Below are 17,259 nucleotides of genomic sequence, written 5' to 3'. Positions count from 1 at the left end.
ATTAAATATAAGCTGCTAGCCAAATAAAAAAGACTCATGCTCTCATTTTTAGTATGTAGCTGTTTTACTGATACCAGTCCCTAAACAAGGTTGAAAAAACGAAAGATTAAGATGTTTAAGCTTGACCTTTCACTTATCCTTGGAAGGGTTAACAGCAAAATATAACAATACTGCATGTTAACTTTGTGTACTGTTAATTTAATACAACGTGTTTATTTCAGGTATCAGCATATAGATTTTCTATTGCTTGGACTAGAATATTCCCCAATGGTACTGATCCTACACCAAACCAGCCAGGCATTGCTTATTACAATAAAGTTATAGACGGGTTACTAGCAGCAGGTATTACACCAATGGTAACACTGTATCATTTTGATATCCCACTTGAACTAGAGGGAATTGGAGGATGGGCAAATGAAAATACAATCCAACAATTCAAGAAATATGCTGATGTCTGCTTTAAGGAGTTTGGAAATAGGGTTTGTAGCTCTACATTAAATTTGTTTGTGTTTGTAGCTCTACATTAAATGTTGTTTTAAATTTAGATCACTCCATTATTAACCACATCTGTGTAAAGAGACAGTATCTATAAAAGGTGAAAATTGAAAAGCTGTAAAAATGTGCTAAGTTAGATATCAATGAAAAAGATATACATTATGTCATTTTCAGGACTTTTAACATAATTTAGAGCAAAAACTCTTTTGTTTTTGTCTTCTGTTAGAACATAGCTTATTGATTATGCAAAAATGTTTACTCATGTCACTTAGCAATGACATACATATGCTTCTAGAAGCACATGTTTACATATAAAAATTAAGTTTAAAGAACTTTAATTTCATTTTAATATTTTCGTAGTTTTTTTCTATTTGTGACTTTTTAGTACAATTTTTTATAGTCTATTAGTAAATTATAAGATTTTAAAAGTTGGTATGTAAATGGGTGAGGATTTTTATTCAGAGTTGATTTGACTGGAAAGGGATAATTGATTGTTCCTATATAACTTATTTAAAATCCTCACACATTTTGAATGTTATCACTGAAAACACATTTATAGATGAATTCATTTTCAATCAATATTCTAAAATAGTTTGTTTAATGTATGTAGTACATTTGTTTTGCTGATTTGCAGTAGTTTGTATGTTTTATTTAGTTGTGACTAGTACCCTTAATTGGGTCTTTCAACAGACCACATATGTTTTCTCCTCCTGTTAGCTATATGTATAGTTTTCAATTACAAATTGTGAAAAGTTCAATAGATCTACTTAATGTAAATTTAGGTGAAGTTTTGGTTCACAATGAATGAACCTATACAACAGACTAACAATGTGACAGCTCCAGGACAACCACCATCATATGTTCTAGCTCGTAATATGTTATTAGCGCATGCTGAAGCCTATCACTTATACAATGACACCTACAAAGCATCACAAAAGGGTAAGAAGTTTGTCTATTTTGTTGTTTGATAAATTTATATTGGCTGTTCCAGTAATGTGTTCCATACACAAGGAAGGCATTGATAGAACAATGTAGAATGCAATGATGTAACAGAAAAACTTTTAATGCCAGCTGTAAACCAACTTATATTATATTTTCAGGGGTACTTCATTTTGCATTTAGCACTTTCTTGCACACGTTGTGGCAGTTTGATATAGGATATTCAAATTTATTTGATGTAGTTGATTAAGAAAAAAATCAAAGTTTTAAATAGTCATGGCATTCATGCACTTTATTTTTCTAAAATTTGCAAAAGTTAGTTGGTTTACTGTAGTAGCAAACACATAATTTGCTTCTTTTGTTATTTTCTTTGTTTTAAAAAAGATCATTTCATTGATTACATAACATGTTTGATTTTCCTGTCACATTTTTTAAAACCAAAAACACTGCAAAAAGGTCTGAACTTACAGTACAAATGTATATAGCTATATGTTACAAATATCTTGTGTGTAACTCCCCTTTGACCAGCAAAATTTTGAGAGAAAATTTGAGTTTATTTTCAGTGAGACTTTCTCCTGATGAGTACTTGGTGTCAGTCATCCATCATTGTTTTCCATTAACTTTTACAAAAATCTCCCCTCTGAAACTACGGAAACAAATTAAAACAAACTTGTCCGAATATAAGTTAATTCATCTTTCATACTGAAAAAAGTTGTTTTCTTTGAATTAAGAATGTGCTTACATTTAATTAATCAGAAATGCACTATGAGTCCTCTATGAATGAGTAATCATTTTTTTTTTATGAATGTCCTTATTGGTAATTTTGTTACAAATTTGTTTTGAGAGTGGAACAATTGATCAGTTATACATCATAACAATGTTTTTTTTCCTCCATTTATTAAAATGCTTCATGGGGAAATAGGAAATTTCCATATTCCTGCAGCTGATGGATACTTATTGTTATAATTTAACAGTTTGGATTGATTTTTAGGACAAGTATCTATTGTACTAAACACTGCATGGTATGAGCCTAAGAATCCTAGTGATCCTAGAGATATTGAAGCAGCAGAACAAGCTTTACAGTTCCGACTCGGTTGGTTTGCTCATCCTATTTATGTAAATGGTGACTACCCAGACATAATGAAGCAAAGGAATAAAATGAATTTACAGAAAAACGTAGTTACAATGGTGCTTCAAAATTTTACCCATGAACAGAAAGTAAAACTTTATGGTATGTCATTTTCATATATTATTAAATTTGCATTTCCTTCAATAGTACAAGGAAGTGTTATTATTAACCACTTACCCTATTCAAGGTCTACAGTGTTTGCTCCTTTTTGATGTGGAGTCTTATATTGATTGTGCTCCATTGACAACTTAAAATTTTGTGAAGAAATAAGGAGATACTGTATGCTTACTAATCATGAAAGAACTATCTTTTAAAGACCAAGAGGGCAAGACATCTTATTTTGCCATGTCCAACAAATCAATATAAAACAACAGCTGATTATTATCATCAACCTTTATTTCTGATGGATTTGTATTCTTTGCTTTTTTTTTCTTCCGAAGATTAAAATCCCTAAATTTAAGAACCCTCACATATGAAACTTTTGCTCAAACCACGAAAATTGATATTCAAGAATAAAGTACTTTCACATTATCTAGTTGTCCAGCTGTTGGAATGTCATATGAATCTCAATTCTTTATCTAGTTGTTTAACTGTAAATTGGAATATTATATGAATCTCAATTCTTTATCTAGTTGTTTAACTGTAAATTGGAATGTTATATGAATCTCAATGCTTTATCTAGGTGTTTGATTGTTGAAATGTTAAATCAATATCATTGCTTTATCTAGATGTCTGCTAGTTTGTAGCAATACAAGGCATTCAAATACAGATGCATAACCAGTTATTACTATTACAACATAGGATTATGATCCATACAGTCTGTGCCAAACTGTTTTACGGTTTGTCTGACCGAAAAAGAAATTTGACATTTTTTACTAAATGTTCAACTAAAATTTAAAAATTTCTGTCTGACCGAATGATTTTTTGTCTGACATTTCTTTGGGAGTTTGGGATTCACTGATCCATATATCATTTCAGGAACGTCAGACTTTTTTAGTGTTAACATGTACAGTTCCCACTTGGCCTCCCCAGTAGGAGATATAGAACCAAAGACAGATTATGACAGAGACATGGATGTCATTAGGGAATATGATCCAAAGTGGAATAAGTAGGTTTATATTTGTATTCAATATATTTATCATGTTTTAATTTTGAAATCCAGATGTTATAAAATTAAAGTTTGAATAACATGATCAGCACCACTTTTTTTATGAACACATAAAAACGCAACAAAAATCACATTTACTGACCTCTCCAAAAATGTTCGCTGATTTGTTAAAAATATATGAGTTGTGGGTATACAACAATACTTACAGGAGAAATAGGATATATGTCAATGAGACAGCAACCCAATGACACAAAAACCAAAGAAATATTGGAGTCAACATAACATCATACAACATTAGACAAGGGTCTATGAAGCTTAATGTCAACCAGAATCTGGAAAATTGTGATTAGTTGTAAAAGAGACTGGCCGTTAGATTTCTCATTTGAATTGTTTTACATTGTCATTTCGGGTCCTTTTATAGCCAACTATGCAGTATGGGCTTTGCTCATTGTTGAAGGCCGTACAGTGACCTATAATTGTTAATTTCTCTGTCATTTTGGTCTCTTGTGGAGAGTTGTCTCATTGGCAATCATACCACATCTTCTTTTTTATTTCAAATAATCTGCCATTGACATTTGATCTAGTATACCAAATGTCATGCATACATTTCAAGTTTTGTAACACCCATAGTAAGAATGATTTTTGTTATAGAACTTGCCTTGGTGGCTTTAGAGTGACTCCTTGGGGACTACGCAAACTACTTAACTGGATAAAATACAAATATAATGTACCTGTTATGATCACTGAGAATGGAATGTGTGATGACGGAAATCTACATGATATCAGCAGAATCAATTTCCTCAGGGCTTATACAAATGAAGTTCTTAAAGGTATTATCTCGCTTTTTCTTTTCAAATACAATTTTATATGATTATTTTATTTTAGTACATTTTTGTACATACATATATAGAGGTACAAGAATGAACGTTAGCTGTACTTAAATACTTCCATGATAAATCAATAACAAGCTTATTTCATATTTTATTTTGGCTGTTGTATTATTTGTCAAATGTATAACTTTAATCTGAATCTTGACTTTAATAGTCTTTTATAGTATTTTTTTCTGAAATTGGGAACAGGAGAATATAGGTCTTGGTTTCCTCCTAAGACTGAAGGATTTAACCAAAATTTCAGATAAGTTGAGGGATTTGTATAAGTGATGATATGAGATATTACATGAAATGATCAATTTATCACATGTTGAGTTCATGAAATTAGAATAAAAATATCATATTACTATTAATTAAAGCCCATTCCCTATTCATTGCATCAAATAACTTTCTGATAATAATTCCTGTATCCATGTCTGGCCTTAAATCTGATTTCTTGCTTTCTATTAATTGTGTATTATGATGTGTGATTTGCATGTTTTGTGTGTTTTTCAGCTATCACACTTGACAAGTGTGATGTTATAGGATATTCTGTTTGGTCAATGATGGACAATTTTGAATGGATTGAAGGATATTATCCAAAATTTGGTCTGGTACATGTTAATTTTAGTAGTCCTGAAAGAACTAGAACACCAAAAGACTCTTTCCAGTTTTACAAACAACTTGTGACAGAGAATGGCTATATTCCTGGTTACCGTGGTGATGGAGGAAGTGGGACAGCACCAGACTATGTAGATGAGTTTTACTATGATGTTTTCCCAGATGATTTTGAATGGAGTTCAGCTACATCTGCTTATCAGATAGAAGGAGGCTGGAATGAAGGAGGTAATGATACCAGTTTCCATGCTGCTTTCATGATTTTGTGTTGAATAAATGATGCTTAAAAAAACAAAAGTTGGAAATATCTAAGAAGGTGTCTAAAATAGAATGTGATTGCCATTTATGTCACATGCCAGTCAAGTTTTACTTTGAGAACATACATTTTCAATTTATTGTGTTCAATCAACCATTGGTTTTAGCTTTTATCACATTTATCAAATTTTATTTGTGTAAAAATTAGCCTTTTATTTTTTCATATGTGACATTTCAATTACAATAGAAAAAATAAATGTGAGCAGAAAATGTCATGTAACTTACAGACTCAGACTTGGATCACTTTTAAGTATGAACAGTTTATACTTAGTATTCATTGTAGAAATAAATCTGATAATTGTAGTACAGCTTAGAACTATCTCATTTTAATCATTTTTTGTTAAAATTCTCTTTTTTTGTATATAGGCAGAGGTGCTAGTATTTGGGATGACTTTGCTCACATGGGAAACAGGATAGTTAACAATGCTACTGGTGACATGGCCTGTGATAGCTACCACAAATATAAAGATGACATCAAAATACTGAAGGAGATGGGGGTAAGTACATTACTTGTTTTTATATTCTGTTGATTCAGTCAATGAACATAGTTTTTATGCAGTCAAACGTGCCATAACTGTCACTTAATTTCAGTAGTCAACTGTCTCTAATGGTCACTCATCACAGAACTCCCCAATTTGTCCTCTGTAATTTTACGTATTTCAGCAGTCACCTGTTTAACCCAGTCAGTAGTTACCTCATCAGTGAATTTGTAAATTCTTAGTGTTCCACACATTTCCCTTTGGATTTAAAACCACATCAGCAACTTATTTTTTCCATATTCAGAATATTTTCTTCAAATTTGCATCGACAGAATCTACCATATTTTTGTACTGCCTCAAGAAAGATATATCTACTCTGATCTGCAATGCTGAAATGTTTTGTGTTTATCTCTTCAACAAGTACTCACACCTATTTTGTTTGGCTTAATACGAAATAATGAAAAAAAAATCCAGAATTTTTATTTTATTAGATCTATGTTAAACAGCAGAAATTTCTTTTTTGGATTTTGATTACAGATGATTTGAACTGTTAATGGTTTCCATGGAATCAGACACATCTATTTTTATACATTTAAGGTAAATTCCTATCGTTTTTCAATATCCTGGTCTCGCGTATTGCCAGATGGAGAGTTGCACAGTGTCAATGATGAAGGCATCAAATATTACAACAACCTAATAAATGGATTGCTGGAAGCTGGTATAAAACCAATGATAACCATTTATCACTGGGATCTTCCTGCTGCACTGGAGAAAAAACATGGTGGATGGCTGAACTCTTCTATAGCAGATTACTATGAGGCCTATGCTGGTTTATTGTTTGAAAAATTTGGTGATAGAGTAAGATGATGCAATTTAATTGTTTTCTATCTTTTTTTATTTTTAACTTTTACTAGTGAAAAAAATAACTTTCATTTTGTGTATGCTTTATAAAACTTACTGCTAAAATATTTTTATAGGGATTTCGGAGGAATGGACAAAAATGCCATATTGATTATTGTGATTTCAAAAACATCTGTATACAAAGATTTGTATCTGATTTCAGAATGCACATTCTTATTATTAGGATATGCAGCAAGTCGCCTTATTCACATCAATAAAAACCTCCCAATAATTTCTAAATTTACAGTATTGTATCAGAAATATGTTTGAAATTATATTGATTTGATATTATTGTTCAGAATAAACACATTTGGAATTTGTGATTGTACAGTTTAGTTAAGAAGGTTTCATTTCACATGTATTTATTTCCCCATTGATTTTTATGACATTTTTACACTTATTCTAGGTTAAACTATGGATAACATTTAATGAACCCTGGATAGTTGCTTGGTTAGGATATGGAGTTAACTCATTTGCTCCAGGAAAGTTTGGACCTGGTACTAATACCTATATTGTTGGTCACAATATAATCAGGGCTCATATGAAGGCTTATAGACTGTATGAAATGAAATATAAAGGAACACAAAAAGGTAACTAAAAATTGTTATGTTTCTCCACAAAATATAAGTATAGAAATGTAGTAGTGATATTGAAATAAAAATCATTCATGATATTTGTTGTTATAAAATTCAAGTTTTACTATTAAAAATATGCACAAATTTTATAAAAATAATGCAGATAAAAGCAGTGCATTTCGATTTTCCAACAATAGCAAAACAGATGTGGAATATACCAAAGGAATATAAACAACATATAAGTTGAATATAAATTGACCATGCCATGGTAAACAATGAAAAACAACAAAAATAGTCTACAAAACACTGCACAGAAAAGTAAAGACTAAGCAACACAAACCTCAACAAGTCTAGGGGTGAGCTCAGATGCTCAATAAGGGTTAGCAGATCTTGCTCTGGATGTGGCACCTATCTTAGCTTGGTGATAATGTAAATGAAAATTAGGTGATAAGTCTTAATTCACTGATGTCACAATCAAGGAAAAGAGGACAGGATTGTGTGCGGAACAGATATTCCATAATATTCAAGCCACCTATGATGGTGTATGTTTAATTTTTGAAGGAATGACTTAACTCATCTTTACCGCTTGGTACCCTTCGTTTAATAGCTTCCTTATAAACAGAAACACTCTATCAGGCAACACATGGGGTTTGAGTTATAAACCCAGCATACAGCAAGTGTTTATGACTTCAACCTTAACTGACTAGGAATACTGGTCTCCCTATGGACATTAGTTGTTCTTTCTAAGCACTGCAATTGTCTCCACGAAGAAAAAGGGGCTGACATGAAACAGCCTATAGTGCTGAAAGTGGTGTTAAACACCAAAAGTTAATCATTCAATCTAAAATGGGAGGTTTAATCCAAAATTATTGCAAGGATTTTATTAAAAGGAAAATACAATTTCATGAATATTGCAATAATAGGAACTTGTATTCTTATATCTATATGCAGATTTTCCTAAATCGCAATAATCAATTTTTGATTTATTTTCTATTTTAAATGTTAGGTCAAGTTGGCATCACCTTAAATGTTGGATGGGCTGAACCATTGGATCCCTATGACCCTTCACATGTGGAGGCATCAGAGCGTAGCATGCAGTTTGATTTTGGTTGGTTTGCCAATCCGATTATGTTTGGTGACTATCCTGATGTCATGAAGAGTAGAGTAAGAAACAACAGCCTTCTACAAAATCATGCCAAATCCAGACTACCAGAATTTACAGCAGAAGAACAGAGAAATCTGAAAGGTAATACAACGGTAAAAAAAAAATCTTGTCTTCTAAAAGAAATTTATTTTTTGTTACAACATGAACTCCCTTTGAGTATCGATATGTGAATTGATCAGGAGAACATTATACAACATAAGTAATTTACAAGTTTTGGTTTCTAATTGTTTTGTTTAGTATTTTTAAAGAGGAATATACATCCAGAAAAGTGCATTCATTACACAAAATGTATGATTTTTTTCTGTTTTTCATTTATTTTATTTGATATTGAATGTAAGTTCAAGTTGGAATGCTGGAATCTTTGTAACTATACATGCCAACCTTTTTAAACTACAAATATAAAAAAGATGTGGTATGATTGCCAATGAGCAACTCTCCACAAGAGACCAAATGACACAGAAATTAACAACTATAGCTCATTGTACGGCCTTCAACAATGAGCAAAGACAATACTGCATGATCAGCTATAAAAGGCCCGAAAATGACAAATGTAAAACATTTCAAATAAGAAAACTAATGGCCTAATTTATATACAAGAAAATGAACAAAAAACAAATATGTAACTCATCAACAAACGACAGCAACTGAATTACTGGCTCCTGACTTTGGACAGGCACATACATGCAGAATGTGACAAAGTTAAACATGATAGCGGGATCCAAACCCTCCCCTAACCTGGGACAGTGGTGTAACAGTACAACATAAGAACAAACTATAAAAATCAGTTATAAAAGGCTAACTCATCAGATTGATAATTGATATTTGATAATGAAAGGGTGATATTTTTGTCAAAGAGGGATATTCTAATTTCCCAGGCAGAATGACTTTACATTTGGTCAGCAGCTTGGCAATAATGTGTTTATACACATTTTGTTCCTTTAAGATCCTTCAGTAATTAATGCACTTAGATGTTTGTAGATATTTGAATGGTGACAATGAGTGCATCAACTTGTTAATCATTTGGATTATCTCAGCCATTTATCTTTATTTTGGGATTTGTATTATCTCTATACTTTTAAAGATTTGTTTTTCTTTTTCAGGAAGTACTGACTTTCTTGGATTGAATTTTTATACATCTTTCTTAGTCTATCCAGAAGATAAAGATGTAAAGAAAGATATTAGTTATGATACAGATAAAGGGAATGGAGGCTCAGGGGATCCATCATGGCTTGGGTATTTATTATTAGTTATGGTCAAGTAAAGGGAATGGAGGCACAGGGGATCCATCATGGCTTGGGTATTAATTATTAGTTATGATACAGATAAGGGGAAAGGAGGCACAGGGGATCCGTCATGGCTTGGGTATTTATTATTAGTTATGATATAGATAAAGGGAAAGGAGGCACAGGGGATCCATCATGGTTTGGGTATTTATTATTAGTTATGATACAGATAAAGGGAATGGAGGCACAGGGGATCCATGAGGCTTGGGTATTTATTATTAGTTATGATACAGATAAGGGGAAAGGAGGCACAGGGGATCCGTCATGGCTTGGGTATTTATTATTAGTTATGATATAGATAAAGGGAAAGGAGGCACAGGGTATCCATCATGGTTTGGGTATTTATTATTAGTTATGATACAGATAAAGGGAATGGAGGCACAGGGGATCCGTCATGGCTTGGGTATTTATTATTAGTTATGATACAGATAAAGGGAAAGGAGGCACAGGGTATCCATCATGGTTTGGGTATTTATTATTAGTTATGATACAGATAAAGGGAAAGGAGGCACAGGGTATCCATCATGGTTTGGGTATTTATTATTAGTTATGATACAGATAAAGGAAATGGAGGCACAGAGGATCCATAATGGCTTGGGTATTTATTATTAGTAATGATACAGATAAAAGGAAAGGAGGCACAGGGGATCCATAATGGCTTGGGTATTTATTATTAGTTATGATACAGATAAAGGGAATGGAGGCACAGAGGATCCATAATGACTTGGGTATTTATTATAAGTTATGATACAGATAAAGGGAATGGAGGCACAGAGGATCCATAATGGCTTGGGTATTTATTATTAGTAATGATACAGATAAAGGGAATGGAGGCACAGAGGATCCATAATGGCTTGGGTATTTATTATTAGTTATGATACAGATAAAAGGAATGGAGGCACAGGGGATCCATCATGGCTTGGCCATTTATTATTAGTTATGATACAGATAAAGGGAATGGAGGCACAGGGGATCCGTCATGGCTTGGGTATTTATTATTAGTTATGATACAAATAAAGGGAAAGGAGGCACAGGGTATCCATCATGGTTTGGGTATTTATTATTAGTTATGATACAGATAAAAGGAATGGAGGCACAGGGGATCCATCATGGCTTGGGTATTTATTATTAGTTATGATACAGATAAAGGGAAAGGAGGCACAGGGGATCCATCATGGCTTGTGTATTTATTATTATACCCCCGCTTTAAAAAAGGGGGGGTATACTGTTTTACCTCTGTCTGTCAGTCAGTCCGTCCGTCCATCAGTCCGTCAGTCAGTCCGTCCCATGAAACTTTCGTCACATTTTTCTCAGGAACTACACATCCACCCTTTCTGTAATTTGGTATCAACATTTATATATGTTAGCCATACCGTGTGATGCGTTTTCAGATTCATCACTTGACAACTTCCTGTTTACCGAACACTTGTATGATTTTACACATGATAGCCAAGTTGAAAATTTTCGTCACATTTTTCTCAGGAACTACATATCCACCCTTTCTGTAATTTGGTATCAACATTTATATATGTTAGCCATACCGTGTGATGCGTTTTCAGATTCATCACTTGACAACTTCCTGTTTACCGAACACTTGTATGATTTTACACATGATAGCCAAGTTGAAAATTTTCGTCACATTTTTCTCAGCAACTACAATACAAGGATTTCTGAAATTTGGTTTCAGGATTTATATAAGTCAGCTATACCGTGTGATGCGTTTTCAGATTCATCACTCGACAACTTCCTGTTTACCGAACACTTGTATGATTTTACACATGATAGCCAAGTTCAAAATTTTTGTCACATTTTTCTCAGGAACTACAATACAAGGATTTCTGAAATTTGGTTTCAGGATTTATATAAGTCAGCTATACCGTGTGATGCGTTTTCAGATTCATCACTTGACAACTTCCTGTTTACCGAACACTTGCATATTTTTACACTATTAATATTATCCACTTGCGGCGGGGGTATCATCAGTGAGCAGTAGCTCGCAGTTTCACTTGTTAGTTATGATACAGATAAAGGGATTGGAGGCACAGGGGATCCGTCATGGATTGGGTATTTATTATTAGTTATGATACAGATAAAGGGAATGGAGGCACAGGGGATCCGTCATGGCTTGGGTATTTATTATTAGTTATGATACAGATAAAGGGAAAGGAGGCACAGGGGATCCATCATGGCTTGTGTATTTATTATTAGTTATGATACAGATAAAGGGAATAGAGGCACAGGGGATATGTCATGGCTTGGGTATTTATTATTAGTTATGATACAGATAAAGGGATTGGAGGCACAGGGGATCCATCATAGCTTGGGTAATTATTATTAGTTATGATACAGATAAAGGGAATGGAGGCACAGGGGATCCATCATGGCTTGTGTATTTATTATTAGTTATGATACAGATAAAGGGAATGGAGGCACAGGGGATTCATCCTGGCTTGGGTATTTATGATATTTGCATCTGTTAAATTTTTCAAAAATCTTCTTCTCTGAAACAACTAGGGCAAATTTTGGGTATCTAGATAAAAAAGGGACTATTATCTTTAAAACGTTAATATAAAGATAGACACATTAAATAGTTGAAATGATACTTTTAGCAAGACGAAATCTACACATAAGTTTAATGTCTGAAATCATACAAGTCTTTATGGGAGTTATATTAGCTTCAATTGATGTAAACAGTTCCATGTTCATCTTGTATTGTTCATAGAATAAAAAGTCTTCTTTACAGAAGAAATCTTATTTTTTTGTTTACTATACTTATAACAATTATTTTTATATCACAGGTCTGGTTCTGATTGGTTAAAGGTTACTCCATTTGGTTTGAGGAAAACCCTGAACTGGATTTCTAAAACCTACAATAATATCTCTACGTATGTAACAGAGAATGGCGTCTCAGATAGAAATGGAAGTCTACACGATGAACACAGAGTTAATTATTATAGAGCTTACATTAATGAAATGTTAAAAGGTATTTTGTATAGCATTACTATTTACACTGTAATAGAAAAGAAAGGATATCGGATATCCATCCATGACAAAGTTAGTATATGCACAGCAAAAAACACACAGAAAGCTAAGGATATAGGCTTTTATTGCTGCTCTTTATCTCAAAGTAACAGTGAGGCCTTTAAAATGTGTTTGGCCAAATATTTAGATAGGACATGACCTATTTTAATAGGATTATTTATGGTTAAAAAAACTTTTACCGTTTAAAATTGTTTGACTATATGACTTTTGACAAATTGTATCATATTTTATTTTGTGAATTTGACATGAACTTAAGATTTGTTTTAATAAAAATGTGCGTTTTCAACTTTGCATAGACATTACTGACCATCATGTCCTTTGTGTAGACTTGTATCTATATAGATATGTTATAATTTGAAATTTATAATTTCTAAGTTATTCTTCTAAATATTTTGAACGATATATAAATTTAATCCTTATGAATTTGTATGATCTTACACACAGAAATCAAGATGCATTTACGGTTTTGTTTTACAGCTGTGAAGTTAGACAGATGTAATGTGAAGGGATACAGTGCCTGGAGTCTGATGGATAATTTTGAATGGGGTCAAGGTTATGTCGAGAAGTTTGGCCTTCACTACATAGACTTCAATGATCCTGAGAGAACGAGAATTCCTAAATTGTCAGCATTATATTACTCCAATTTAATTAAAGATCATGGTTTTGTTCAGGGAACCTTTACAGCACCAGGAGGAATTCCTACTATAGAATACGAGAATGAGATGTATTATGGAATGTTTCCAGAGAACTTCTCCTGGGGCGTTAATACTGCAGCATACCAGATAGAGGGAGGCTGGGATGCAGATGGTAGGTTTATTATTGATGTCTGTAATTTACATGTAGAACTTACTCATCATTTAAAACCTTAAATTTTAATAACATTGACTATAGGTTGCACTTTGTAAATACAGCTGTTTCTCAAACCACGCCTCTTTTGGGGACATCTAGAATATTCATAGAAAATTAATTTTGTTTACATACTGGTACCTAGTTATGCTCTCTGTGTTCCATCTCATAGAGACATAACTTGAGAATGTTACCAGTAAATATACATGTGCATATTGTCTACATTGAAATCTGTGGTAACCCTTCATTCAAGGTTACAGTAGTTAAGAAAATTAGTGTTAGTTTAAACTCTGAAAAGTTCAGGGCATATAAATGTTGAAAATATGCCACACTGCCTTATATTTTGACCTTTGAAAAAAATTGTAGTGCATATGAACTTTCAATTCTAGGATAAGATTTTTTTCAAAACTTCATAGTAAAAGGAGTTCCTGTAGGAAACTGCATTGTCAATATTTACAGAAATGCAACCTATAGATATGTATAGGATTTTTAAAATTTCAATGTTCTTGATGATTGATTTAGGATTTTGGTCAATTAGTGAAACAAAATGCAAAACTGGAAATAGTTTGGTGATAATGATTGGTGGTACGTCTAGATAGCTAAAAAACATGATTTTTGAAAAGTCTTTTAAAATTACATTAAACTGACTATATGTGTATATTGTTATGTATGGAAGATAAAAAGCCAACATACGCAAGTATTTTAAAATGGATTACTGGAAAGTCTACTGGAAGTTTAAGGCTAAAAAATTTGAATTTGAGATTTAATTTTTGAAATTATACCAGAACTATAGAATTAAATATATTTTGGAGTGGAAGTTTAAATAAACTTCTTTTAACGATGTCCAAGTTTTCAAAAGATCTACCATTAACCATCTATTTCACTTGCAATGACCCTTAACTCATTCTTACTTATATTTCTGGAAAGCCTTTTGTTTGCAGAAATGTAATATTAAAAATATATACCCGTACCAATAAAGTATTAAGCAATTTTGTCATCAACTAGAAAATGATGGATTTTCATGTATTTCCTATAGGTAAAGGACTGAGTATTTGGGATCAGTTTGTACATGATGGTTTGGCAAAGAACAATGAGACTGGTGATGTAGCAAGTGATAGTTACCATTTATATATGGATGATGTTAACATTCTAAAGGATCTAAATGTAAGAAACTTTGATGGTTTGTAGTTTTGCTCTTAGATTCCTGACTGCCTCAGTGGTCTTGTGGTAGCATATTAGCCTCAAGTGTGGGAGGTCCTGGATTCAAACTCCAGTCGGATCACAAACAAGACTTCAAAATTGGTGTTTGCTGCTTCTCCACTAATCATGCATCATTTAGTAATATGAGCAAAGACTTTTCGACTCGGAGTCAGAATAAGGTGTACAGGTAAAGGTGTCATATCTCCCTGCAGCGTTTTGGTCTAGTACAAAGCAGGATTAATATATGTATTCCTTTCACATGTTCTCGTCCTGAAGAATATACTAACAACTAATAAAAAATCATGCATCTAAGACTAAACAATCAATCCGTACACATCCAACATCCAATGGAATTTAGTGTAAAGACGTCATAAACAGCCAGAGAAAAACATGACATTGTGCAATGCCAAGTTACAGGTATCGACAGATTGTAGATCCATGAATATATATATATATGTATATAACATACTAGTAATATTTAGTTAGCTTTTAATTTACTGATAACAAAATCAATATTTATACCAATAAAAACAATATTCAATGATCTTACTACAGTGTTGAATAGGTAACCTTTTAGAATAAGTTTATTTAAAGGAGCGACAAGTTTACATGGATCATTTTTAAATTTCCGGGAAACTCCACACTAAAATTTACGACAAAAGAGACAATTTTTCGTTCCCTATTGTTAATTTTCCATTTTTAGATGGTGATGTTCCTTTGGCACCATCTTACGGTGTTTATATTTCACAACTTGTTCGCTATGCCCGTGTCTGTTGTGACGTTTTTGATTTTAACGAACGCAACCTATGTATTACTGGTAAATTATTAAACCAGGGATATCGTTACCATAAATTACTTAAAACCTTTACTAAATTTTTCCATAGATATAAAGATTTGGTTTTGAAGTTTGGTTGTACCTGTAGAAAACTTATTTCAAACAGGATAGCACATCCTCATTTTTACTGAAATGTTGTTAACCGTGCCCGGAAATTTAAAAATGATCCATGTAAACTTGTCGCTCCATTAAATAAACTTATTCTAAAAGGTTACCTATTCAACACTGTAGTAAGATCATTGAATATTGTTTTTATTGGTAAAATATTGATTTTGTTATCAGTAAATTAAAAGCTAACTAAATATTACTAGTATGTTATATACATATATATATATTCATGGATCTACAATCTGTCGATACCTGTAACTTGGCATTGCACAATGTCATGTTTTTCTCTGGCTGTTTATGACGTCTGTACACTACCGTAAATCCATTGGAAGTTGGATGTGTACGGATTGATTGTTTAGTCTTAGATGCATGATTTTTTATTAGTTGTTAGTGGCTTTGAACTAGCTGTCAGATAACTGCGAGTACTCTCAGATCTGTTCATTGCGTCTTTTTGTGTCAGGATGTATATTAAGTACCCGGCCACGTCTACTTGTATTTTTGTCCATCTGATGAGTTGAGCCTTTTTCAACTGATTTTTTATAGTTCGTTCTTATGTTGTACTGTTATACCACTGTCCCAGGTTAGGGAGAGGGTTGGGATCCCGCTAACATGTTTAACCCCGCCACATTATTTATGTATGTGCCTGTCCCAAGTCAGGAGCCTGTAATTCAGTGGTTGTCGTTTGTTTATGTTTTACATATTTGTTTTTTGTTAATTTTTTTTACATAAATAAGGCCGTTAGTTTTCTCGTTTGAATTGTTTTACATTGTCTTATCAGGGCCTATTATAGCTGACTATGCGGTATGGGCTTTGCTCATTGTTGAAGGCCGTACGGTGACCTATAGTTGTTAATGTCTGTGTCATTTTGGTCTTTTGTGGCTAGCTGTCTCATTGGCAATCATACCACATCTTCCTTTTTTATATATTAATTTGCCATTCATTATCATCATCATCTTAGATTCCCATGTCTTTACCATAAGTTGTCTATTATTTTGTTAAAGTTATATATATATGTTGAAAATATTTAGGATTTATAAATACATGGTATATGAAACAAGATTTCTTTGAAAGCCTAAAGAGTGACAGATTTTCCTCATCCTTCATCTAACTGCTGACAGATTAGGGAATCCTGTATTGCACATTATAATGTAGGAAAACACTTTCAATTTCACATTTACAATGAGTTATCAATAATAATGTTATGATACAACACTATCATAACAAGCTTAAAACTTGTAAAACAAGTATATTCCTTTTTTATAAAGTAAGTAAGACTAATACAATAAACACAATGATAAAAAGATCACCAACTAGTACACATTTTGTTTAGGGGCCAATTTAGGCCTGCCTCTG

At 32.6% G+C, this 17,259-nt stretch overlaps 1 protein-coding gene across 1 annotated transcript in view; it reads left to right on the top strand.

The window, feature by feature from the left end:
* LOC143076178 (uncharacterized) overlaps window positions 1-17,259 on the top strand; it is a 125,157-nt gene that overhangs the window by 50,039 nt on the left and 57,859 nt on the right. The window contains exons 10-23 of the mRNA XM_076251871.1: window positions 222-479; window positions 1,278-1,434; window positions 2,426-2,665; window positions 3,542-3,671; window positions 4,323-4,501; window positions 5,057-5,386; window positions 5,840-5,970; window positions 6,550-6,810; window positions 7,259-7,442; window positions 8,434-8,673; window positions 9,693-9,825; window positions 12,674-12,858; window positions 13,395-13,724; window positions 14,800-14,927. Coding sequence (XP_076107986.1) covers window positions 222-479; window positions 1,278-1,434; window positions 2,426-2,665; window positions 3,542-3,671; window positions 4,323-4,501; window positions 5,057-5,386; window positions 5,840-5,970; window positions 6,550-6,810; window positions 7,259-7,442; window positions 8,434-8,673; window positions 9,693-9,825; window positions 12,674-12,858; window positions 13,395-13,724; window positions 14,800-14,927 — 2,886 coding nt within the window. The remainder of the gene's footprint in view (window positions 1-221; window positions 480-1,277; window positions 1,435-2,425; window positions 2,666-3,541; window positions 3,672-4,322; window positions 4,502-5,056; window positions 5,387-5,839; window positions 5,971-6,549; window positions 6,811-7,258; window positions 7,443-8,433; window positions 8,674-9,692; window positions 9,826-12,673; window positions 12,859-13,394; window positions 13,725-14,799; window positions 14,928-17,259) is intronic.

The sequence above is a fragment of the Mytilus galloprovincialis genome, chromosome 5 (genome assembly GCF_965363235.1).
Source record: "Mytilus galloprovincialis chromosome 5, xbMytGall1.hap1.1, whole genome shotgun sequence".
In the NCBI taxonomy this organism is placed as follows: Eukaryota; Metazoa; Mollusca; class Bivalvia; order Mytilida; family Mytilidae; genus Mytilus; species Mytilus galloprovincialis.
Note: the sequence above shows the minus strand (reverse complement) of the source record. Positions and strands in the feature narration are given on the sequence as shown.